The sequence below is a fragment of the Geosmithia morbida genome, assembly GCF_012550715.1.
Source record: "Geosmithia morbida isolate 1262 chromosome Unknown scaffold_12, whole genome shotgun sequence".
Taxonomy (NCBI): Eukaryota; Fungi; Ascomycota; class Sordariomycetes; order Hypocreales; family Bionectriaceae; genus Geosmithia; species Geosmithia morbida.
The window spans coordinates 579,109-602,602 of record NW_023336199.1 but is presented as its reverse complement, the minus strand read 5'-3'; the positions used below and the strand labels follow the sequence as shown (position 1 = coordinate 602,602).

Sequence of the window (23,494 nt, the reverse complement as noted above, 5' to 3'; positions counted from 1 at the left end):
GTTCCTCCTCCTCCCCCTGCTGGTGCCGCTCCTCCTCCCAAGCCTACCAAGGCCAAGGTAAGTAGATATCACACTCTAATAGCATTATACAGGTCAGCAGCTAACAGTTTGCCTCTTCAGGCCCAGCACTTCGTCCGCTTCTAAGCGAGCAATTGCCTACGACAAACCAACACCCAGTGCAAGGTTGATGCCGACCATCGCCAGATGTTCGGATGCAGCAATTCTCCATCAGGCTGCGAGATCGGGTTGCGCTTGCCGGTGGATAGTGGGATTGGAAACAGCAATGTACACCTAGGCTTTGGCCACCTGGCCCGACGCCAATTTTTCCTTCTAGTCTTCTTGTTCGCTCTCGTTTGATCCCGCTTTCTAACTCGTCGCGATATCTGTTCCGAGTTAATTGTGCTAGGACTTATTCGGGGAATTGTACGGAAGTGGGGCGACAAGAACCCCAAAGTGGTGGATGAGTATTAGTCACTGACCCCGATCCTATCAATGGAGAGGGTGATGTTGAGTTGGAGGCCCGCAGCTACCTCCTTTTTGCTTGCTGCTATCATGGGGTCTTGTTGTTCTACTACGCACACTCCCTCCTGTATCCTTTCCTTCCTTTCAGATTGATATATACATATATATATCAGCCGTACTGCGCTTATAGTAGTTCTTTTAATCCATTCATTCAGTTCGTATTCTCTTCCCTCTATTCTTCATTTCTTTCGAAAACGTGCGCCGACTCCTCTTCATTGAGTGGCCGGAAGACCTTGCCTACTACCTCTTCGCCAGCTTACAGTTCCATCCGCGAGAGTATGCCTCGATATCCTTGCAATACCCCCCATCCGTTGCCGCACGTCTTTCCTTTCACTTCCGGCCCCCTCCACCATTCTGCTGAGAAGATCAACACCCTCCCCACGAAGCGAAATGTTTCATGCCGCCCAGACTCTTATAGCGCAGTTTTTAAGGTCGCGGTCCGGAATTATGACGTCCTGTTCCGTAGATGCGTTGGGCTCACGGAGGAGCAGGGATTCGAAGGATAAAGACAACGGTCCCCTAGCTACGCTGTATGAGTCTCTATCGGTCTTCTGAGACATTGTGGCTTGCTCAAAGGGCACGCCTGGCAGAGACCACATAACGTTGATTGTCTGAATACAAACCGGCTGCAATGTGGTAGCGGCGGACAACATGCGTGTTGTCGTTGCACCGCGGCGTGCTGACGATCCCGAAATCAACTGCTCGAGCCATTGTTCAACAAGGATTTTCTTTTGGGCACTGTCACCGGGGTAGGCTTTAACAATGACGACAATCTTCACTTGGTGGTTGGAACGTGAAAACCAAAATCTTATCTTGGTACGCAGGCTCATGAGAGACTGGGTAAACCCAGCCTCAAAAACAATCGTTGGCCATTGGTCGTGTCCAAGTCGCTTATGAAATGGCTTGCCGCCCGAGTCCCCCTCCCCACTGGAGCCGTTACCGTCGGGGGGGTATCTGGATGAGCTAGTCATGGTCCACTCCTCCTTCCCTTGACCCATATCTGCGAGACCGTCTTTCAGGCACTCGTTGAGGTACACATGGAGTTGTTCGTGGGAGTACGTCGGCAGTGTGACAATGGATAGATGACATGTGTTCAGGTAGAGGAGACGCCATCTGTGGCCGGTCCTATCTCGTAGCTTGGATATTTCTCGAAAGGCGGACCTCGTGACATTGGCGACGACGACGGCGTCGACCGTGGGATGGCACTTGTCGATGAATTCTCGGAGCTTGTCGATAGTCGAGAACACGATGTCGGCTGTCGGGGCCTGGTCGAGGCTGGGCTGCATGAATTGTTTGCGGGCGGACAAGTTCGTCGACGCGGTCGACGCGTCTGTCAAAAGGTCAGACCCGTCGAGGACCCGTTCAATCGATCTATTTCCCATGGTGTTGGAGCTGGTCATTGGAGAGAGGGGTGCCGGAGAGCTCTGGAATCACGCAGGTACGAGAGGTCTGACTGGAGTCGAGAGGGATGCGCAATCCTGCAAATGAGGAAGGTGGCGGAAGAAGGAAAAAAGAAGAGAAAATATGAAGAGGAAGAAACTCCTAGTGAAATGGACAAGACAACTCCTAGGTCCATGTCACGTTTGAGTTTTGCAGGCGTGCCTTCTAGCACGCCTGGTCAACACTGTGACAAGCATGTGATTTCGTAATACTCCGCTGTGGATGGGAGTCATTCTGCTGCCCCGAAGAAGGAAAGAACCAGCTCTACCGTAGACTGTGTGATCTCAACATGGCCGAGGCATATGGAAGCGGCGATGCTAAGTCGTTTGACGAGGTAGGGATCATTCGAGAACGTCGGGCTAGAATTGGGCTCTCCGTGGACTGTGTATAGGCAAGCACATAGGTGCCGATAGTAGAATGTGCATAGTAAACATGTAGCATGTAGGAGGCGCAACGTTGCGATGATTTGTATGAGTTGTGAGTAGATCGTTGGCAATTATTGAACTAGCATCTGTTCCTCCCATAGGGAAACTTTTGCTTGCATCATGTATCCTCACTGGGGGGGAGAAGGGCCTTGATCGAACCCACGACGCTAATGCTCCCGTCGCCGTCCATCTCATCTTCTCCGCACTTACAGTATGTAGCTTGAATGGCTCTTGTGAACACGAGGATAGCAAAGCAGTTATATACGTGCGTTGCGAGACGCGGGGTCCACCCTGGGTTGGAGATAGTAGAACCCCACAATGATCGGCGTTATCTTCACGTAATATCGGCGAGAGGATGAGGGGCTATTAGATGCGGCGCATGAGCAGACTTGCCAACTTCCCAAACGCATGATCATCAAGGGTGATAACGTAGAAGCTATATACCACAAGGCGGTATTACCCGGTGAAAACATGGTTCGCACCCAAGAGACATTTCAGGTCTTCCACGACAGCTTTCGTGGAATCATCGGCACTGACCCGTCGATTGAGATCCTACACCAGGTAGACGCCTATCCTTTTGCCCATGAGGCAGGTGTATGGATCGACAAGACAAACGAGCTCTTCGTAACCAGTGGACAGTTCAAGGATGGTGTGCACCCCAGCAAGCGCGTGCAGGTGTCCAAGCTGGTGGTAGGAGACCACGGTAGCTCACAGCCTGCGCAGCACGAGGAGATACCCTGCGACGATATCCCCATGGGCAATGGTGGCGTCAACTACGGAGACGGTCACGTCCTGTTCTGCTCCCAGGGCTCCCTGACACGGCCCAGTGGTCTCGTGAGCATGGAAATCCGGCCGCCGTACAGGGTCGAGTCCGTCGTCGACAATTTCCTCGGCCGACCCTTCAACTCGGTCAACGACGTCGTCATTCACAGCGACGGGAGCATCTGGTTCACCGACCCGTGCTACGGGTACGACCAGTCCTTCCGGCCGAGGCCGAGTCTGCCCAACTGCGTGTACCGCTATGAGCCCACCACCAAGGCCATCCGCGCTGTGGCTGATGGCTTCGGCCGGCCCAACGGCATATGCTTCTCGCCGGATGAGAAGACGGTCTACATTACCGATACAGACCAGCAACATGGCGACTCGAAGGACCACAGCCGGTCGGCTTCCATGTAAGAAAAAGATGATGCACAATCAGTTGATTGAGTGCGATGGTGCTAACTGACCGGCGGCTTCACACCCTCACAGATATGCCTTTGACCTGGTTTACTACCATGGGGAGCCTAGTCTCATCAACAGGCGACTCTTTGCTCTCGCTGATACGGGATATCCCGACGGAATCAAGTGTGATCTTGCCGGTAATGTCTACAGCGGCTGCGGCGACGGTGTTAATGTCTGGTCGCCCGGTGGTGTTCTCCTTGGTAAGATCCTCATCGACGGCGGTGCCGCCAACTTCTGCTTCGGGCGCAATGGTCGCATGTTTATCCTCAATGAGCATTGCATCTGGTCCGTTCAGCTAGATTCCCCGGTACAAGGCGCTTTGTTGGGAATTTGATGATGGCTTAAGAGGGATGGCCTTTGAAACCGCATAGTAGTGCTTGTAGGAAGAAGTACACGAGTTGGAGCACCCCGAGTAGAATTTTCAGGTAATCGTTTTCATGGATTTGGAATTCGAGCGTAACGATCCATGACTTCAATGTTCAAAAGATGATCAATGCATGTCGCGAGACCAACTTAATTGAGGTTTGGGAGCTGGCGTCGATCCGACCTCGAAGCTGCACCCGATAGACGGGCTCAATCATACAAAGGACTCACTTGTTGAGAGTGAAGAGGGACAGAAAAAAAACAGGAAAGGATACTAGACTGATGTCGTTGGGGGAAAAAAAGAGTTGGAGGTCAGTACGTCAAGGGTCCTGGTTGAAGGTGCAGGTTCCACATCACGTCAGCCCCTTCCAAAAAAGCCGAAGCCGCAGGGGAACAGACCTCGAGGCCACACCGGCTAGTCTGTCCGCGACAAACACCTTTTGCCCCTCTCAATCACATACGCAGTCGCTCATCACGATGAGCTCCGACGAGGACTTTCAAGTTGAGCTTCCAGAAGTGGCAGACGATGACCCCCTGAAGTCATTTTTGCCAACTTCCTTTGGCAAAAAGTCCAAGGGAACCGACATCGAAGCCCAAATTGAACGATCCCGCAGAAAGGTGCCTACCAAAGAGCTTAAGCAAGCAAAAGAGCCCGACGACAGCGACAACAGCGACGACTCGGACGGTTCGGATGACGGAGATGACTACCCCATATCGCACGAGCTCATCATCAAGACACACGAGCGCGCCGTGACGACAATATCTCTGGACCCGGCCGGTGGTAGGTTGGCCTCAGGATCGCTAGACGGTAATGTGAACCTACACGACTTTGCGTCAATGACGCCGACCACACTACGCGCCTTCCGTTCGGTAGATCCGTTTGTCAAGAAGCAGGCGGCTGCCTCGGAGTCACACCCGATGCACCTCGTCCAGTTCAACCCTCTCTCGGGCAGCGTCTTCCTCTGCGTGGCGGCGCACCCGCAAGCCAGGATCATATCGCGCGACGGAGACGTCTTGACAGAGTTCGTCAAGGGCGACATGTATCTGCGGGACATGAACAATACAAAGGGTCACATATCGGAGGTTACGGCGGGGGCATGGCACCCCAACGACAGGAATCTCTGTGTAACGGCCGGTACCGACAGCACGCTACGTATCTGGGACATCAACAATAAGCGGTCTCAGAAGGATGTGATTGTCTTCAAGTCCAAAGCCGCAGGGTCCGCAGGCCGCACAAAGATGACAGCTGTGGCCTGGAGCGGTGGCGTTCAAGGTAGCAACCTACTGGTGGGCGCTGCCCTGGACGGATCGCTCGTCATGTACGGCGGCAACGGGCCTTTCACGAGACCGTCTGGCGAAGTCCGCAACGCTCACAAGCCTCAGACATGGACTGGCGGGATCGACGTGTCGTCAGACGGCCGAATGATTGTGACGAGGGGAGGCGATGACACGGTAAAGCTTTGGGACACACGCAAATTCACCAAGTCGCTCGTCACGGCGTCGCATCCCTCTACGTCGGACCACTTCCCCACGAGCAACATCCGCTACGCACCGAACTCGGCGAGCATCATTACTGGCTCTGCGACGGGAGAGCTCCACATCTTGAACCCCGGAAATCTGCAACCGGAGCATGTGACGCCCGTAACGCCTGGGTCGCCCATCATTACGGTAGAATGGCATCCCAAGCTGAACCAGGTGCTCACGGGGTCGGCCAACGGCGAGACGCACGTGCTCTTCAACCCTGAGAGATCGTCGCGCGGCGCCGTCGATGTGGTCTCACGCGCCCCGAAGAAGCGCCATGTCGACGACAACCCCGACTTCACCATGGACCAATCGCTTGGGATCTCGGGCGACTCCATCGTGACTCCCGGCGCCATGCCCAGGAACAAGAGCAAGGCGGGCGGCAAGTCAAAGGACCCGCGGAGGCCCGAGCAGCCACAGCAAACGCCGTTCCAAAAGTCACAGCCAGACGAGAAGCACATTGCCGAAAACATTCCCTTGTCACGCATGCTGCACGAGGATCCGCGCGAGGCTCTCCTCAAGTATGCCGAGAAGGCCGATAGTGATCCTATGTTCACAAAGGCCTGGAGCAAGACGCAGCCTCAGACACAGTACTCCGAGCTGAGCGACGACGAAGACCAGGGCCCGGACAAGAAAAAGACTAAGAGGTGAGACAGGATTTGGGATGACGATTTTAAGTATGAATTATCATCCAATGCACGATGCACTTCTGTGCCCCGCCAGTACTACGTACAATATCACGTACTGAGCCGCATCGACGGGTGCCTTGCATATGCTGCAGTACGGCAGATGGAAAGCAGATTTCTATATTCCATCCAGATGGTCTTGTATCATGGTACATCCGTACCATGTGCATTTGTATATGTATACAGGCTTGAAGGGCTGGCTGCACAAGCACAATAGGCTCCAGGGATATGTGGGATGGAAGTCACGTGCGGCACTATCCGAGAATAACACACAGACGCGTCGAAAGTGGAGCGATGGATTAGATAATCACAAGATAGAGGCCCCGTTCCCCATAAATAGTGACATTATGGCCAATAATAAGCACTTCAGTGCCTGAGGCGCACAGTCCTCTGTTTTCGCAGAGGCCGTGCTGAAATTTACTGTGGGAGGAGCCATCACGACTGCACCAACCGTCACGGCGAATCTTGTCCTTGTGTCTTCACCACTCCCCATCATCAAGGCAATCCGGGTGAAGCGCGCGCGTATCCAAAAAAATCGCCTGGTCCCCTCTCAAACCATCGGCAGCCATCTCCAAGCCTCGCCAAATTGGTGTTGCACGCGATTTCCACCCCATCCAGTGCCGACGACACCACTCCCGACGCGCCCAAGCTGCAAACCTGCACTTTTTTTTTTTTCCCTTTCCCGCACCCTTCTCTCCCTCGCCTTGATTTCGCCCTCCCTGGCGTGTCTCCCTCACACTCTCACTTCGCTCCCTCTCTCCTCCCCTCCCCACACCCACACCTCACTGGCTATCTTGTACTACCTACAACCCGCGAATACTCGCGACCAACCAACTCGTCACGCCCTCATCAACGCGCCATCACGACGAAAACTCTCGGCCCACAGCAGTATCCCCCCCCCTCCGGCCGTCCACCCGCTTTGCGCATCACGCTCTCTCGACGCGACTTTGCGCGGTACTTGGCTGGGTTTTTTTTCCCGCTCCATCAACTCATCACCACAAACCCCCTGAGCGCGTCGCTCGTCGACTACCTTTGACGACCGTTGCGATTCGACATCGATATGCACTGTCGATAACTTTACACGACTCCCCTTTTTCCTTTCTTATCGAGATAATACATTGGGCTACAGGCTGCCGAAGTCCTGTCGATAGAACTCAGTCAACATGGCCTCAGTGCAAGCGGCCCCCCCGGTCCAACACCCTGGCGCGCCTTTGCCAGCCAGCGTGACCAAGCAGCAGGCAGAGGAGGTTTTCAGGGTATGATCTTCTTCCCATCTATCGAGACCGCTCTGCGCCCCCTGCACAGCAGCTCGTTGCAATGCCATCAATGCGGCATAGTCGCGACCACCTGACCCCCTTAATGTTTGACATCGGACGATATTGACCTCACTCTGTGTACAGAAACTGATGCAAATGAAGGAGTCGGGCGTTCCACCGTCGGATCCTGAGTACATAAAGGCACAGCAGTTCTTGGTTAGCTTCCAACAGCAGCACCAGATGCGCACAAAACAGCAACAGTACCTTCAGCAACAGCAGCAACAACAGCAACAACAGCAACAACAGCAACAACATGCCGCTAATGGAACTGTCACCGGAGCGCCCCAGGCTCGTCCCCAGCAGGGAACGCCGCAACCTAATCCGAGCCAATACAACGCCCAAACACCGAATAAGGGTGGTGTGACTACACCAACCTCTGGTGCCCCTCCCGTTGGCGCTTCTTCGAGCCAATTCTCTCAGCAGCAGCTGCAGCTCCTCAGGCAGCAGATACAGGCATTCAAACTCCTGGGAAAGAATGCCGGAATTTCTGCACCTCTGCAGCAGGCCATCTTCAACCAGCGCCAGAAGCGCCAAGCTGCTTCGTTGGCTGTATCAGCGGCTGCTGCCAAGGCTGGTCAGCAGGGCCAGGACGAGGCCAAGGCTGCCGGTGCTCCAGACGCTGATGCATCGGGACAGAACGACCCCAATGCCGCCCCGAAGCCGCACACTTACAAGACTGTCAAGTCGCCCTACGACGGCATGATACGACCTTCCATCAAATATATGGATCACTCTCACCGCAAGAACCGGTGGTTTGTACCCGGTGTCTTCCCAACCGGAATCGACTTCGACCACGTCCGATACGAGAGGGAGGTTGTCATCTTCAACCGCATGAGCCAGCGTTACAACGAGCTCAAGGACCTCCCTGCCAACATCGCCCACTGGGACACGACCAAGGAGAGCGTCGAGGCCGACGATTCGCTCAAGCGCAAGGCCATTATCGAGATGAAGGGCCTTGGCTTGTATGCCAAGCAGCGCGCCCTGCGCGAAAGGCTCGGTCGCCAGATGCTCCACTATGACAACCTGGCCATGACGACGAACCGCAGCAACTACAGGCGCATGAAGAAACAGAGCGTTCGCGAGGCCCGCATTACTGAGAAGCTCGAGAAGCAGCAGCGTGACGCCCGTGAGAACCGCGAGAAGAAGAAACACATCGACTTTCTTCATGCCATCACCAACCACAGGACCGAGATCCACGAGGCTGCCTCGTCACAGAAGACCAAGTTTCATAAACTCAGCCGTCTCATGTACAACCAGCACTTCAACATTGAGAAGGAGGAACAGAAGCGTATCGAGCGCACGGCCAAGCAGCGTCTACAGGCGCTCAAGGCCAACGACGAGGAGGCCTATCTTAAGCTTCTCGACCAGGCCAAGGACACCCGTATCACCCACCTGCTTCGCCAGACCGATGGCTTCCTGCACCAGCTCGCGTCGTCCGTCAAGACTCAGCAGCGACAGGCGGCTGAGAAGTACGGCGACCCCGACAATCTCGTTGCTGAGGAGAGTGAGCCGGAGGAGGAGGGTAGCAACAAGAAGATTGACTACTATGCTGTGGCACATCGCGTCCGCGAGGAGGTCACCGAGCAGGCTAGCATACTGGTTGGAGGCACTCTCAAGGAGTATCAGATCAAGGGTCTCCAGTGGATGATTTCGCTCTACAACAACAACCTAAACGGTATCCTTGCTGATGAAATGGGTCTCGGAAAGACGATTCAGACCATCAGTCTCATCACGTACCTCATCGAGCGCAAGAAGCAGCCCGGCCCGTACCTAGTCATTGTACCCCTCAGTACGCTGACCAACTGGAACTTGGAGTTTGAGAAGTGGGCGCCCTCTATTAGCCGCGTCGTCTACAAGGGACCGCCTAATGCGCGAAAGACGCAGCAGGAGAGGATCCGCCGGGGAGACTTCCAGGTTCTCCTGACGACGTATGAGTACATCATCAAGGACCGCCCGATCCTGAGCAAGATCAAGTGGTTCCACATGATTATCGACGAAGGCCACCGAATGAAGAACTCCAATTCTAAGCTCAGCGCCACCATATCAAATTACTACATGACCCGCTTCCGACTCATTCTTACCGGTACCCCTCTTCAGAACAACCTCTCCGAACTGTGGGCTATGCTCAATTTTGTGCTGCCCAATATCTTCAAGTCGGTGTCCACATTTGACGAGTGGTTCAACACGCCATTTGCCAACACTGGAGGTCAGGACAAGATGGAGCTCACGGAAGAAGAGCAGATTCTCGTCATTCGTCGTCTCCACAAGGTGCTCAGGCCGTTCCTGCTGCGCCGTCTCAAGAAAGATGTCGAAAAGGACCTCCCCGACAAGACAGAAAAGGTCATCAAGTGCAAGTTCTCGGCCCTGCAGGCTCGCCTGCACAAGCAGATGTCAACGCACAACAGGCTCATCGTCAGCGATGGCAAGGGTGGCAAGACCAATGCCCGTGGGCTGAGCAACATGATTATGCAGCTGCGCAAGCTCTGTAACCACCCATTCGTGTTTGACGAGGTCGAGAATCTCATGAATCCTCTCAATATCAGCAACGACCTCCTGTGGCGAACGGCCGGCAAGTTTGAGCTGCTCGACCGCATCCTGCCCAAATACAAGGCGACCGGTCACCGTGTCCTCATGTTCTTCCAGATGACAGCCATCATGGACATAATGGAGGACTACCTTCGCTACCGCGGTCTCGAGTATCTGCGTCTGGATGGTACGACCAAGTCTGATGAGCGTTCTGACCTGCTACGCGAGTTCAACGCCCCCGACTCCAAGTATTTCATGTTTTTGCTGTCGACGCGTGCCGGCGGTCTGGGTCTCAACCTGCAGACAGCAGACACAGTCATCATCTACGACTCTGACTGGAACCCTCACCAGGATCTCCAAGCTCAGGACCGTGCTCACCGTATCGGCCAAAAGAACGAGGTGCGAATCCTCCGTCTGGTCACGTCCAACTCCGTCGAGGAGAAAATTCTCGAGCGTGCTAGGTTCAAGCTGGACATGGACGGCAAGGTCATCCAAGCTGGTCGTTTCGACAACAAGTCATCCGAAACCGATCGTGATGCTATGCTTCGGACACTGCTGGAGACAGCAGACATGGCGGAGTCCGGCGATCAAGAGGAGCTCGAGGACGAAGAGCTGAACATGATGCTGGCACGCAGCGACGAAGAATTGGCCGTCTTCCAGAAACTCGACGAAGAGCGCTCGCGCGATCCAACCTATGGACGCAAGGCCGGTAGTAAGCCTCGCTTGATTCAAGATGCCGAGCTCCCTGAGATCTACTTGAACGATGGCAACGATGAAATTGACGACACTGAGGAGGTGGTCCTTGGTCGCGGTGCCCGTGAGCGCACCAAGGTCAAGTATGACGACGGCCTGACCGAGGAGCAGTGGCTGATGGCGGTCGACGACGATGACGACTCACCCGAAGCTGCGGCTTCGCGCAAGCAGGCGAGGAAGGACAGGCGTGAGACCAATAGGCTCAAGAGGATGGGTCTCGGCTTGCCCGCTGACGAATCGCCGTCTGCCAGTCGCGCCAGCACCGAGGAGATTGAGACACCGAAGAAGCGCGGCCGCAAGCCTGGAAGCAAGAACGAGAAGCGCAAGGCTGAGGACGGGGATGAGGAGCCGCCGGCCAAGAAGAGACGCGGCCCCCTGGGTCGTCCCAGCAAGGCCAGTCTCAACGGCGCAGCAGCGGCTGACGCACGCGTGAGCCCACAGCAACGCGAGACGCTGCAGAAGAGTCTGCGGTCACTATACGACTCCCTCATGACGCTCGAGGTAGATGACATCGAGCCGCCAGAGGACGATGACGAGTCGGATGCCAGCAAGCGTCTCGTCATCGGACCCTTCATCAAGCTGCCGCCGAAGCGAGACTTCCCCAACTACTACGTCATCATCCAGAATCCCATTTGCATGAACCACATCCAAACACGCATCAAGAAGGAGCAATATAATTGCCTGGGCGACTTGCGCAAGGACATCGACCTGATGATTAGTAACTGCCAGACATTCAACGAGGACGGCAGCATCTTGTACCAAGATGCAAAGACGATGGATGTAAGTTTCTTCCCTCGCACTCTTACCTCTGCCGCACATTTACGTGAATAGTACAGAAGATCTGACCAATCAATAGGAATTCTTCAAAAAGAGATACCGAGAAGAGTCAGAGGCCCATCCCGAACTTCTGGAGCTGGAGGAAGGCGGTGAAAAGGCCTCATCAGTGGCACCGTCCGGCGGTGGTGACACACCCCAGCCTAGCGGAACACGCATCAAGCTCACATCTAGTAACTCGCGGACCGACACGACCAACACGAGTGCAGCAGGTCACAGTGACGAGGAATGAGTCTTTGAAAGTTGAGTTCCTCAGGAGCCCTCTCAAATCACGAATCAACACTTAAAGAGAGAGAGAGAGGTGATGGAAGAGGTGTATATTGGAAGAAAAAGAGGGCGAGCGGGGTTTTGTTTGGATTCAATCCTCTGATTTGGGGTTTTTTTTCACCTTTTTTTTTCACTTACTTTGGCTGCTTAGGGCGTTATATTTGTTATTCTTTCTCTTCTTTTTTCTTCTCTTACGAACATGGAACACCCCCCCATTTTTGTAACTTTGGAAGGGCGCGAGGACGGGAAACGAGGTAAAGCGGGGGGAGCTTCGAATTACCAGACGGTGGTAGAGGACGGTCTTCTAGAAAGAGGAAATCTGCCAAGGAGAGAGAGTCTGGCTTACTTTCCTACATGCCTAGAATTGTATCTACAAAATGTACTCTAATAGATGCGGAGAATGGTTATGTTTAAACATGTTCGATAGTGACGGTAATGTTGAATGCGTAGAGAGTAATGATACTTGTGGGCGGCTCTGCGACTTGTATTTACCTTGCTGCGCTATGTACATGTGACTTTTCGGTCTCCATTCAGTTCTAGTATTCAGTGTACGGGTAATACTTGGTAGTATGATCTCAACTGCTATAGATGATGTGAAGTAAATGCACCGCTCTCATCCAACGTCCAGGGTTCATCGACCACGAACCAAAGGTACAATCATGAAAAAGACGCTGGTGCTATGCTTTATTCACGGATTTCAGGTTCGTTTCAATTCCGCTTTATAGCACGCTTCTCTCAAGAGGAAATTTGATGGATGCGGAGCTCACAGTACGTGGCACAGGGTGGCGACGACACGTTTGGCGACAGCTACCGCTTCGCCCAGCACCTTCGGGACCTGGTGGCAGAACGTCTCGACAAGATAAACGTCCGGTTCCTCGTGTATCCCAAGTATGAGACGAGGGGGAGTCTAGGGGACACAGTCAGCCGATTCCGCACATGGTACGTGTTGCTGGAGAAGCGCTGAAGCTTGGGGATTCTGATCCTGGGACTTGTACTGACAACTCCCCCCCCCCTCCCTCCCCACACCTGTCCCTCCCCCAAAAAAAGGCTTGAAGACAAGGTGATAGATATGGAAGTGGAAGCCGGCACGGCGTCCCCGACCGTGGATCCGTCCGTACGCACCATTCTGGTCGGCCATTCGATGGGTGGCATAGTAGCCGCCGAGACGGCCATCGCGCTCACGTCAGACCAGCCCGTCTACTCCGACGCCGACGGCATCGAGAAGAACGACGACCCCAGCTCGCAGCACATCAGCTCCCTCATGTTCCCCTACATCCAGGGCGTGCTGGCCTTCGACACGCCCTTCCTCGGCATATCGCCGGGAGTCGTGGCCCACGGGGCAGAAGAGCACTACCAGACTGCTGCGACGGCGATAGCGCAGCTCAGCAGCCTCTGGGGGGCCACGACGGCCGCCAAGCAGACCGGCGGCAGGTCTGCCGGTGCCCTACCGGCTCCGGGAACGTCTGGAGGCGGAGGCGGAGGCGGTGGTGGAGGGGGATGGGGCAAGTGGGCAAAGGTGGCCGTCGGGGTGGGTGCGGCGGGAGCCGTGGCCGTCGGCGGTGCAGCGGCGTGGCTCAAGCGCGACGACATCAGCCAGGGGTTCGGTTGGGCTTCGTCGCACCTCGAGTTCGTAGGCTGTCTAGCGCGGGGCGAGGAGCTCAAGAAGCGCGTCGCCATCATGGACAGGCTGCGGCGCGAGATGGACGTGGGCTTTGCCAACCTGTACACCAGGCTGGGACGGGCTGCGCCGTCCGTAGCGACGAGCGGCAGCGTCTCGGTCACCATCCTCGGAGGGGATCGCACCTTTTGCAATCTCCCCAAGAACTTGGACGGTGCTGCCGGGGTGTGGAAGCCTGCTGTCAATGACAAGGCGAAGGATGAGACGGTGGCACATATGTGTGAGTTATCTTTATTTTGCCCCCTTCTTTCTTCCACAACTGCGACGGTGAATCTGACTATGTACATGCGTCTTGCCTGCAACAGCCATGTTTGAGGAAAAGGAGAACCCTGGCTACGAGACGTTGACTCGGGATGCAAGAGATTTCGTCATCGCATGGTTGCAGAATGACTGGTACGAGAGCAGTGTGGACGAGGCCTAATATGATTTCTTGAAAACCGTGAGGGCGTTTGGTGCCTGCCATCTTTACATACGTCGCCATTGACGGGGGTTGGTATTAACATTAATATTGTTTTCTGCGCTCTGGTTTTAATTGCTATGATAGCAGACGCTTTGGCATGACATCGTAATCCATGAGCCTGAGCCGAAAGAATGATATCTCGGTTCGGTATTGATCGGACAGGGCAAGCAGGATTCTTTCCTAGTCGTCTCTTTACTGCGTCTTCTTGACCTTGAGGTCGCGCATGACCTTGCCACGCTGCTTCATCATGTACGTATACAGAGTGTAGGAGCCTGGTTTATCACAACGATCAGGACAGGGTGACGACAGGTTCGGGGGGTAGGGTCCTTACCGGGAACGTAGATGGCCAGGATAGCATAGAGAGCATATTGGTACAGCTGATGGAGGTGGGCGGCAGGACCGGTGGCGAACCAGATGAGGGCGCACTCGCTCGTGATGCCGAGAGGATACAGCACGAAGAAGGTATTGTAGCGCAGCCATGTGAGGAGGCCCGGGGTCGAGCCGAGGCTGAGCGAGAAGGCGAAGAAGGAGTAGCGGATGACTTCGGTGACGGACCAGGCGATGAGCATGGACGAGTAGAAGTTTGTCGAGAGGGCTACCTCGGGGAACGGGTGGACGACGCCCCAGACAAGCAGGATACGGGATGCGACCTGCATGACCGTCGTCATCAGGGGAGCGCGAACGATGCCTGGGGGAGAGGGGGACGGCGATCTTTTCGTTAGCGATGGGCCGCGGCTCGTGCAGAACAGGGATGTGTGTGCGCGTGCATACCCAGAAGAGAGTGCAGGACCTCGAGAAGAGCACCCGTCTGCGTCCACTTTGTCCACTCCCCCACCCCGACGTGGACGAGCTTGGGATCCTGCTGGATGGCAATGGACAGGGTGCGGAACAGCACGACGGACCATGCGGCCGCTGACAAGGTGTTGTACAGAACTAGGTAGGCCGTCTTGACGGGTGACGAAGGCTTGGGCTGCTTCTTGCCTCCGCTCTGGGTGGTCTGTCCTGCGCGAGAAGAAGCCATGGCTGAGTGTCCCAGGAATTACGGAATCGGGATATGGAGGGGAAGAAAGAAAAACAAGAAAGGAAGAAAAAGAAATGGTGATGATAGGGAGAGGAGAAGGGAGCTGTTCAGAAAGGGCGGGCGACAGATTTGGTGTTTTGTTCTACTCCAGGTCGTGCGTGGGTGGAGTGGGGACTCTCCCCATGTAGCTTGAATGGGGAGCTCCTCAACAAGCAGGGATTAAACAACTTGTTGGACAGCGCAACAACAGCTAGACGAGGCGCTGATATGCTACGGCACAGAATTCCAAAGTACGAAGAGAAAAAAGAAAAGAATAGAGGAGAGCCGGCAGTTCGTTGGATGGAATGTCTTGGGAGGATGGTCAATTGTCTCACGCTGTGGAGACTCGAGCTTCAGCTGGAAGCCACCAACCATTACGATACATACAATCGTCTACGACTCACGAATTGATATTATTGACCCTTGTGCTAATACGTGGCAGCAAGTCGCTGGACAAGATAATCGCCGCTCGTGATGCCCTTGTACTTCTTTTCCTCCTCTGAAGAATACGTCCCCGGCAGGACCTCGATAAAGTCTTTGAAGTTGGGGTTGCAGAAGTATCTGTTATTCCTTTTGTCAGTCTATAGTGTCCTTCGAACGTGGTAAGCAGCCGTAGGGTACGATGGACTCTACTTACGCGATGGAGTACCGAGGCGGATACTGAGCGCCCTCCTTTCGCGGGGGCTCGACGACGCGGTGAATGGTGCTCTTGATGGTGTCGTTGCTCCATCGCGCGAGCAGGTCGCCGGCGTTAACGACAATGGTGCCCTCTATGGGCGTGGCGTCGACAAACTTGCCAGTCGGGCTCTTGACCTGCAGACCTCCGCGACTATCCTGGAAGAGCAGCGTGATGGAGCCGTAGTCCTGTCGGGAGGAGTTAGTCAGGCAGGTTCATGCTTACCCGTAAGGGAGCGAGTGATAGGGGGGAGGGAGGAAGGAAAGACAAGAGGGGAAACATACACTATGCTCGCCAGCCCGGACCGTGTTCGGCTTGAGCTTCCACGTGTCCGAGTCGACGGCCGGGTAATGCAGCAGACGCAACGTATTGTCTCCCACATCAACAAAGTGGTCGAAGAAGGTCTCGTCAAGGCCCATGCCCACGGCAATGGCCCTCATGACCTCGACGTGCATGGCCTTGCAGGCATCAAAGAAGCGCAGCATGTCGGTCTTGAAGCCCACCATCTCGGCGTTGCGGCCGCCGTCCTCGACTGGCCACTGATTCGGGAGGCCGGCTTCGCTCTCGCGTCCGATCTCGTAGCTCTCCTTGAGATCGGGAGCCGCCGACCGTACCTTTTCCACGTCGCTCGCGTCCTTGAGCTGCGACACCTTCTCCCGGCCGGGGGCCGAGTATCCCCTGTTGGCCTGGGGCGTGGTCCAGCACACGTCCATCTTGGCCTGGTCCTCCTGCGCGAAGAAGTCGGCCGACCGCTTGAACGTGTGCTTCACCAGGTCCGGTGCGATGTCGTGGTTGCGGAGGTAGATGAAGCCGGCCGTCTGGAAGCCCGAAAGAATGGCATCTGCCGTCTTCTTGCGCTCATCGTGGGTGCCGCGGAGGAATTTGGAAAAGTCGATGAGCTGTAGTTGGCAGGAGACATGTTTAGCTGCGTGCACGGACAAGAAGAGGATGGGAGGGCTCACCGGGATGCTGAGCCCCTCACGGCTGACAGCTGTCTCTGAAGCCATTCTGTTAAGGCTTCACCTGTGAGGCAGTATTATGCGAGAGAGAGAAAGAGATGGTGATGGTTGTGTTATGGTGGGGTGACAGTGTCTGTGTAGTCGGTGGTGGTGATGCTCAAAGAAGCCTATGTGATGATTATCTCTCCTCTCCTTGGCATCGTATATATCGGACTGTGCCGCCTCTTCTCGGTTGGAATACAGAGCCGAGCCAGATAACAATGCGGGATGGATTCATCAAAGTACTATCCAGTGGTGGTGGTGGTATTAGTACCCCGCCAGATACGACATCCCCAGATACTGTAGATAGTAACTCGTATAGAAGCGGGAGTCATGTAGATATGGAGGAGATAGTGCGGGGATAAGTCATGATAGCAGAGTGTACGGAACGAATGATAAGAGCTTTTACCAAGACCATTTAGCTCGGGTAATAGAATGATAAGCTACTGGTGGTTTTTTTTGTTTGTATATTTAACGCCGGTGCGTCCCACATATGGGCAAAGGCGGTAATAGCATTGTATTACGAGGATGTACACGGCATATCTCGAGGTGCCATCAAGATAACGTTGATAACAGGCGGGGTGCCAGTCAGCCCATTATCCCACAGCCATTACAACACCTTCCTGAATCGTACAGGTGGATATGCGCGTAGCCGACGTCGGCAAACCTGCCAGAATAAATCCCCGTGAAGTGATCAACCGCGGGGGTGGGTGTCTGCGCATCTGTTCTCTCCCGTGAAACATCCTCCAAGACGCGGGCCGAACCATCGGTAGCGCAGCAGGAGTCCTCACCATGTCGGGCTCGATACCGTCGTCGAAACGGCGCATTGTCGACATTCACACGCACATGTACCCCCCATCGTACATCAAAATTCTCGAGTCGCGAACCACGATCCCCCTCGTGCGGTCATTCCCGCAGGCAGCCGACCCGCGTCTGATCCTGCTCAAGGCTGAAGTCGAGTCGCTAGAGGACGCGACCGCCGACCCGTCGTCTACCAGCAAGAAGCTTCCCGGCCGACCGCTGACGTCGCACTATGCGTCCCTCGAGCAGAAGATGCACTTCATGGACACGCATGGTATCCACACGTCCGTTGTGTCGCTTGCCAACCCGTGGCTCGACTTCCTGAGCGCGAACGAGTCGGGTCCTATGGCCGAGTCGGTCAACCGGGATTTCTCGTCCATGTGCGCTAAGCACCCGGGCCGGCTATTCTTCTTTGCGACGCTGCCGCTGACGGCACCGTTGGCAACGATACGTTCCGCCGTCGAATACGCCAAGGGGCTCAAGTACTGCCGAGGTGTCATCCTGGGCACATCAGGGCTGGGCAAAGGGTTAGATGACCCGGACCTGGTGCCCATCTTCGAGGCCCTGGCCGCCGCTGCGCTGCCCGTTTTCCTCCATCCTCACTACGGACTTCCCGTCGAGATGTGGGGCCCCCGCGCGAGCGCGGAATACGGCCATGTGCTGCCGTTGGCCCTGGGTTTCCCCATGGAGACCACCATCGCCGTCACGCGCATGTACCTGTCTGGCGTGTTCGAAAAGGTACCCCGACTGCGTATGATACTAGCCCACAGCGGCGGCACCCTACCCTTCCTGGCTGGCAGGATCGAGAGCTGCATTCTGCATGACGGGCAGCTGGTCGCCGAGGGCAAGGTTGGAAGCGGTCGCCGTACCGTATGGGACGTCCTCAAGGAGCAGGTGTACCTTGACGCTGTCGTATATTCCGAGGTCGGGCTCAAGGCTGCCATTGACGCCAGCGGCGCTGACAGGCTCATGTTTGGAACGGATCACCCCTTCTTCCCACCGCTAACATCTGACGAGCAGGGCAAGTGGGAGAGTGTCAGCATGAACGCTGAGGCAGTGGAGAGGGCTGTCGGGAAGGGCTCGTCTGGGGCAGCTGCCATCATGGGAGACAATGCAATCAAGGTGTTGCGCCTTGACGAGGATCCGTAGCTTTGAAAAGGTCAGAAACGGAAAGTACAAATAAATCAATATTGCATCAAGACAAAAGAAAAATCAGGCATCATTATGTATTCACCTTCCTCCCCCCTCCCCGCAAAATCAAAAGGGAGCATTAAGCAGCCGTCTCCTGTCGGTATTTGTCCTCGGCCAGGGAAATACGCTGCCTCGCCTCGTGAACACTCGCCTCAGCAGAACGGATGTCGTCGGCAGCAGCTTCCGAGCCCGCCAAGTTCCTGGCAGCCTGCACAGCACGGAGCTTGTCGCACACAAGCTCCCAGTACTGCTTCTTGGAAGCATCGCCGTCAGGGAGGTCAGCCACGTAGTCTCCGGGAACTAGGACGACGCCATTGACCGGGACCCCCGCAGGCCGTCCAGCAGCTTTGTTGGTCTCCTTTGCCATCTTCCTCCTGGCCTTCTCCTCCTTCCTCTCCCTGACCCTCCGCCTGGCCTCGGCGAGCATGTCGTGTTCCTGCTCCGCCTCGGCCTGGCGCTTGATCTCCTGGTCGCGCATGCGCTGGGCTTCGGCGAGCCGGGCCCTCTCCCTGTCCATTGCCTCGCGATCCTTCTGCGTTTTAGCCTCTCGCTCCTGCCTGGCCGCCCGCTCGGCCGCCTCGAGCTCGTCGGCATACCGGCGGCGGTCTCGGTCCAGGGCGTCACGCTCCTGACGCCGAAGGAGCTTAGACTTGGTGGCCTGCTCGTACGCCAACCGCGCCGACTCGTCTGACAGCACGTCGCGCGCGCGCTCGAAAAGCTCCCATTTCGACGCGTCGAAGGCCTCACCCGCCTTGTCAGGGTGGTACTTTAGGGACCGTTTGCGCCATGCACGGTGGATATCCGCCTTGGGCGTCAGTGCATCGATGCCTAGAAGATCGAAGAGGTCGATGTCTTTGTCTGCATACTCGCTGGCAAACCGGACAAGGTCCGCCTTGTTGTCGTCGGCCATGATGGCGGGCTGTGCTGCGGAAAGTCTAAGGGTACAAGAGGCCTGATGTTGAGATTGACGAAAATCAGGTTTCGTGTGGCCTGAGGATTAGTGGTCCAAGATTTCTCCGTGTAAGAGGAAGGAAAACAATCTTTTGACAAAGTATTTCCTCTGTTCTTCTATCGCCCCTCCGCTAGTCGCCCGTTGTGGTTGTGCTGTTGTCAAGTTTATACAGGCGTTGATGTGTTTTCATGAACGCATAGCAGAGCATACGGTCACGTGATTGACACCACTGTTGGAATAAGGAGCTGGGTCATCCACCGGAAGAGGTTATTCCGCCGCTCCGTCTGACAACCCCACTACCCATATCTGACGGAAAGAAAGGAACAGCTTTCACACAGTATTGGAGAGACGCGTTGCGTGCAAGGTTGATATGACATACATTTTGGGGAATTAATTTTTAGACTAGATGATGATGTTACAACAAATATGGTTGATTATGCAATTCCCGGGCGACGTCACCGCTTCGCCGCCCCGTCCAACCCAGCCTGGACCCAATCAGGCAGGAAGGCCTTGACCTTGACGCTCTCACGGGCATCATCAGTGCCCCACTCGAGCAAGAACTCGTGCGACGGGTCAAACGACATGGCGGCCGTCTCACCGGGGAGTTCAACACCCGCCATGATTTCTAGGCGACACAGCCCGAGGCCGATGTTGCCGACGCCGCGAAGCCATTTGCCGGCGCTGCGGCCGCGCTTCTGGAAGCGGGCGATGCTCGTCTCGGCGGGGACAGTTTCGGCGAGGACGGGCGCATCCTCGGGCCGGTAGGCGAGCGTATCTGGCGGCGGGGAGCCGGAGTCTTTGTCGTAGATGACGCAGGGAAGGATTCGCTTGCGGACGACACCGCGGTGGCGCGTGCGGATGGTAAGCTCCTGTCCCACGTAGCAGCCCTTGCGGAAGTCGATGCCGCCCATGAGGTCCATGTTGCTTTCCTGCGGGAGGGCGGCTTCGCGTATGATCTCAGACTGGCCCTCGGCCACGCCACGCAGGTACCGACGGATTGTGTAAGCGTCCTCGGTGCTGCGGTCGAGCTGCACCTGCGGGGGCGGAGCGTCGCCGAGTTGCACTATCCGATGGCCCATGCCGGGTGCGCGGTGGTCGTGGAAGAGTATAGTCGAGCTGGTCGATTGCGGGATCCCCGCCGGTGTCGCTGCTGCCGCCGCCGCATCGTCCCATGCCTGCCACACCGTCATCTCGCCGGGTTGGATGCGCCGCATGTCCACCTTGGCACGCAGCTTGTACCGCCGGACCAGCCGGGCCAGCTGGTCTATCTTGTCGGCGTCGGCCTCTATCAGGAACGCGTCGTCCTCCTGCCGGCCCGCGAAGCCCCGTCCGGATGGGTATATGAAGACGTCGTGCATGACGCGCCCCGTGGCGTTGAGGAAGCCGGCGTAGCACGGGTCGGCGCGCGTGCCGTGGCCGTCGGCGCCCAGGACATTGGCTGTCACGATGCCCTGGAGAAATTTGGCGGCATCGGGTCCGGCGACGGATAGGAGCTGTCGGGAGGGTAGAGGCGCAATGCCCGATGACGGCGGCGGCGGCGGCGGTGTCGATGACGACGTTGATGAGGAGAAAGCTCTGCGGTGCTGGCAGCTAGGGCAGATTGAGGAGGAGGAGGGGGGGGAGACCCTGCTGCTGCCTCTTGCGAAGGAGCGTTTCGTTATGGGTCTCATTGACACCGTGATGGGGTGTTGTAATGCGGGGGGGGGGGAGCTCACGGAGTTGTGGTGGTGGATTGGTCAGGGTGTTTGTGTGGTGGTTGCTCCATCCAGGTTCGGAGGTCGGTAGAGAGAAATCGATGGACCGAGCTAGTGTGGAGACGGTGCCTCCTTGGTTGATCCGTACATGGACTCGGATTACGAAGCTGCTTCGTTACAACATGATTGGGCGACCGCAATGGATGATTCAAAGCCTTGGATCGTCTCTTACTTTCTCTTTTTGCTGGTATTGTATTAGCTTTCATTGCTCTATTTCCTTTCTTTCGGCATTCTTGTTCGAACTATCTCTCATCGGGATAAAGCAAGCCAAGCGGACTAAGATCTCGGCTGTGCAATACAAACACTATGACCTGCATAGCGAACCGACAACGGTACAGGTTTTACGCGTGTAATATTGGCTAAGCCACTGGCCAGAACGTATCAAAAAAGGAAGAAGGACGTTGAAACGAATGGTTCCGTCTACTTACCACCATCATATAGCTTGGGGGAGAATTAAACGTGGCGTAGCACAGCCCAATAATGACAGGACGTCTAAGCCACCAAAGCGTCGTCTTGCCTTTTTTTGCGGAAAGGAATAAAGATTTCTAGACTGTTATTCAGCACCAAGCATCAAAAAGCATGTCTCGACGCTTCAGAATAGATAATCCAACAGACAGGCAGCCAGACGACCTGAGGTAGTTCGTCTCGTACGAGACAGCTGTACGCCAAAGTATCGTAGGCTGCATCTTCCTCTCTAGTCATGGTGATGATGCGATAAATGCTGGTTATACACATCTTTCTCCATATATCCCATCAGCCCCGCGGTCTGAGCCTCCTTACCCCTCTTACACGGGTGTCGTTCCGGGGAGTCTGCCGTTGATCCGAAGCGCCCCGACGTCGAAAATGATGATGGGTTACGGTGCTAGCAGGACCGCCTCGGTGTTTGGCAGAAGAGAACGATTATGTAATGCAGACAAGACGGTACGGTACGGAGCTGAGAGTAGCAGCGCACCCCGGTGATAGATCTACACCCCCCCCCTCGGTATGTCGCTGTTTCGCGAACACGGGTGAAACGGTCAATACGAGAAATCCGAATCCCGTTTCGCCTCGGGGCTGTACCTACAGTAACTTACCGCTTTACAGATACCCCCCCTGTCATAAAAGATTAGATATAATATAGAAATAAAAGTAAGAGTAAAAATAAAATAAGAGTCTCCGGGCCAAGCCAAGTTACCACTGTCCGACTGACCGGGCTCGGACTCGGCAGTGGGGGCCTCTCTCTCTCTTTTCTCTCTCTTGAACATTGTCAATTTTTTTCTCCTTCAATTTTTTTTCCCAACACGCCTTGCATATCGGAGTGGGGAGAGAGAAGGCGGACACCACAGACTTGTCAGCAAAAATGCTCGCATCCCAGCAAAAGAGAAATAGGGATGAGATGATTGACTGACTACCAGAGCATTGTTTTGTTATTGAAGTAATTCTTGAATGATCCTCAAACGAGTGCTAAGAATAGTGAGTATTAGTATCAAGTGAGTACCAGTTATAGCCAGTATTGTAGCCAGTAATAGGTTACGAGTAGCGAGTGCCAGTAATAGCGAGTGCCAGTACAACAGCGAGTACCAGTAATAGCGAGTACCGTCAGATTGTTGAGCACTACCGCACCTTGATCGATTAGCTGCAAGATTTCTGGATTCGTCAGACAAACAGAACGAAATCCATATATCCAACCACACACACACACATACACACACACGCACACACACACATGCGCCTCGTCAACCTCCCCCCTCCCCCCTCCATGAATGTCTCTGATTCATACTTGCAGTGTTACAGCGCAGCAGTTTCATGTTGAAGTGTGCAGTGCAAGCAGCCACAGAAATCACACAACACAGCACACCATCGACCTTGTGTGCTTTTCCACATCTATTAGTATAAGTCAAAGTTGATTATGCAGCGATTGTCACCGCCTAAAATACCCGCATTCATCCGTATCTCCCCCCCCCCGCCCCCCCTCTTTTCTTTTTCTTTTTGTCTTGGCTATAGCCTATCATTCATGTCTCAGCTCTGATAGCATATTGCGAGTCCCAAGTCTTTGGAGCGGTAAAAGAAG

The 23,494-nt window shown here is 55.2% G+C and overlaps 10 protein-coding genes across 10 annotated transcripts; 5 read left to right on the top strand and 5 right to left on the bottom strand.

The window, feature by feature from the left end:
- Positions 1-917: 917 nt before the first annotated feature.
- Positions 918-1,904, bottom strand: GMORB2_2259 (uncharacterized protein; the record flags this gene model as incomplete). Its single annotated transcript, XM_035464239.1, has 1 exon — positions 918-1,904. The coding sequence occupies one exon, from the start codon at positions 1,902-1,904 to the stop codon at positions 918-920; it is 987 nt and encodes a 328-aa protein (XP_035319949.1).
- A 954-nt stretch (positions 1,905-2,858) lies between these two features.
- On the top strand, positions 2,859-3,942 carry GMORB2_2258 (gluconolactonase; the record flags this gene model as incomplete). Its single annotated transcript, XM_035464238.1, has 2 exons — positions 2,859-3,559; positions 3,636-3,942. 2 exons carry the CDS (start codon positions 2,859-2,861, stop codon positions 3,940-3,942), a joined length of 1,008 nt encoding a protein of 335 aa, XP_035319948.1.
- A 506-nt stretch (positions 3,943-4,448) lies between these two features.
- Positions 4,449-6,143, top strand: GMORB2_2257 (WD40 repeat; the record flags this gene model as incomplete). Its single annotated transcript, XM_035464237.1, has 1 exon — positions 4,449-6,143. The coding sequence occupies one exon, from the start codon at positions 4,449-4,451 to the stop codon at positions 6,141-6,143; it is 1,695 nt and encodes a 564-aa protein (XP_035319947.1).
- Positions 6,144-7,341: 1,198 nt separating this feature from the next.
- GMORB2_2256 (ATP-dependent helicase STH1/SNF2) lies at positions 7,342-11,839 on the top strand (the record flags this gene model as incomplete). The annotated part of the gene is made up of 3 exons (XM_035464236.1): positions 7,342-7,434; positions 7,579-11,553; positions 11,630-11,839. 3 exons carry the CDS (start codon positions 7,342-7,344, stop codon positions 11,837-11,839), a joined length of 4,278 nt encoding a protein of 1,425 aa, XP_035319946.1.
- A 694-nt stretch (positions 11,840-12,533) lies between these two features.
- GMORB2_2255 (uncharacterized protein) lies at positions 12,534-13,973 on the top strand (the record flags this gene model as incomplete). The annotated part of the gene is made up of 4 exons (XM_035464235.1): positions 12,534-12,575; positions 12,656-12,813; positions 12,922-13,772; positions 13,858-13,973. The coding sequence occupies 4 exons, from the start codon at positions 12,534-12,536 to the stop codon at positions 13,971-13,973; spliced, it is 1,167 nt and encodes a 388-aa protein (XP_035319945.1).
- Positions 13,974-14,204: 231 nt separating this feature from the next.
- Positions 14,205-15,033, bottom strand: GMORB2_2254 (very-long-chain (3R)-3-hydroxyacyl-CoA dehydratase; the record flags this gene model as incomplete). The annotated part of the gene is made up of 3 exons (XM_035464234.1): positions 14,205-14,284; positions 14,344-14,700; positions 14,784-15,033. The coding sequence occupies 3 exons, from the start codon at positions 15,031-15,033 to the stop codon at positions 14,205-14,207; spliced, it is 687 nt and encodes a 228-aa protein (XP_035319944.1).
- A 467-nt stretch (positions 15,034-15,500) lies between these two features.
- On the bottom strand, positions 15,501-16,755 carry GMORB2_2253 (Isopenicillin N synthase; the record flags this gene model as incomplete). The annotated part of the gene is made up of 4 exons (XM_035464233.1): positions 15,501-15,633; positions 15,710-15,936; positions 16,033-16,647; positions 16,711-16,755. 4 exons carry the CDS (start codon positions 16,753-16,755, stop codon positions 15,501-15,503), a joined length of 1,020 nt encoding a protein of 339 aa, XP_035319943.1.
- A 783-nt stretch (positions 16,756-17,538) lies between these two features.
- GMORB2_2252 (Amidohydrolase) lies at positions 17,539-18,696 on the top strand (the record flags this gene model as incomplete). The annotated part of the gene is made up of 1 exon (XM_035464232.1): positions 17,539-18,696. The coding sequence occupies one exon, from the start codon at positions 17,539-17,541 to the stop codon at positions 18,694-18,696; it is 1,158 nt and encodes a 385-aa protein (XP_035319942.1).
- A 121-nt stretch (positions 18,697-18,817) lies between these two features.
- On the bottom strand, positions 18,818-19,648 carry GMORB2_2251 (DnaJ-like protein subfamily C member 17; the record flags this gene model as incomplete). The annotated part of the gene is made up of 1 exon (XM_035464231.1): positions 18,818-19,648. One exon carries the CDS (start codon positions 19,646-19,648, stop codon positions 18,818-18,820), a length of 831 nt encoding a protein of 276 aa, XP_035319941.1.
- Positions 19,649-20,145: 497 nt separating this feature from the next.
- Positions 20,146-21,360, bottom strand: GMORB2_2250 (transferase CAF17, mitochondrial; the record flags this gene model as incomplete). Its single annotated transcript, XM_035464230.1, has 1 exon — positions 20,146-21,360. One exon carries the CDS (start codon positions 21,358-21,360, stop codon positions 20,146-20,148), a length of 1,215 nt encoding a protein of 404 aa, XP_035319940.1.
- Between the last annotated feature and the right edge of the window lie 2,134 nt (positions 21,361-23,494).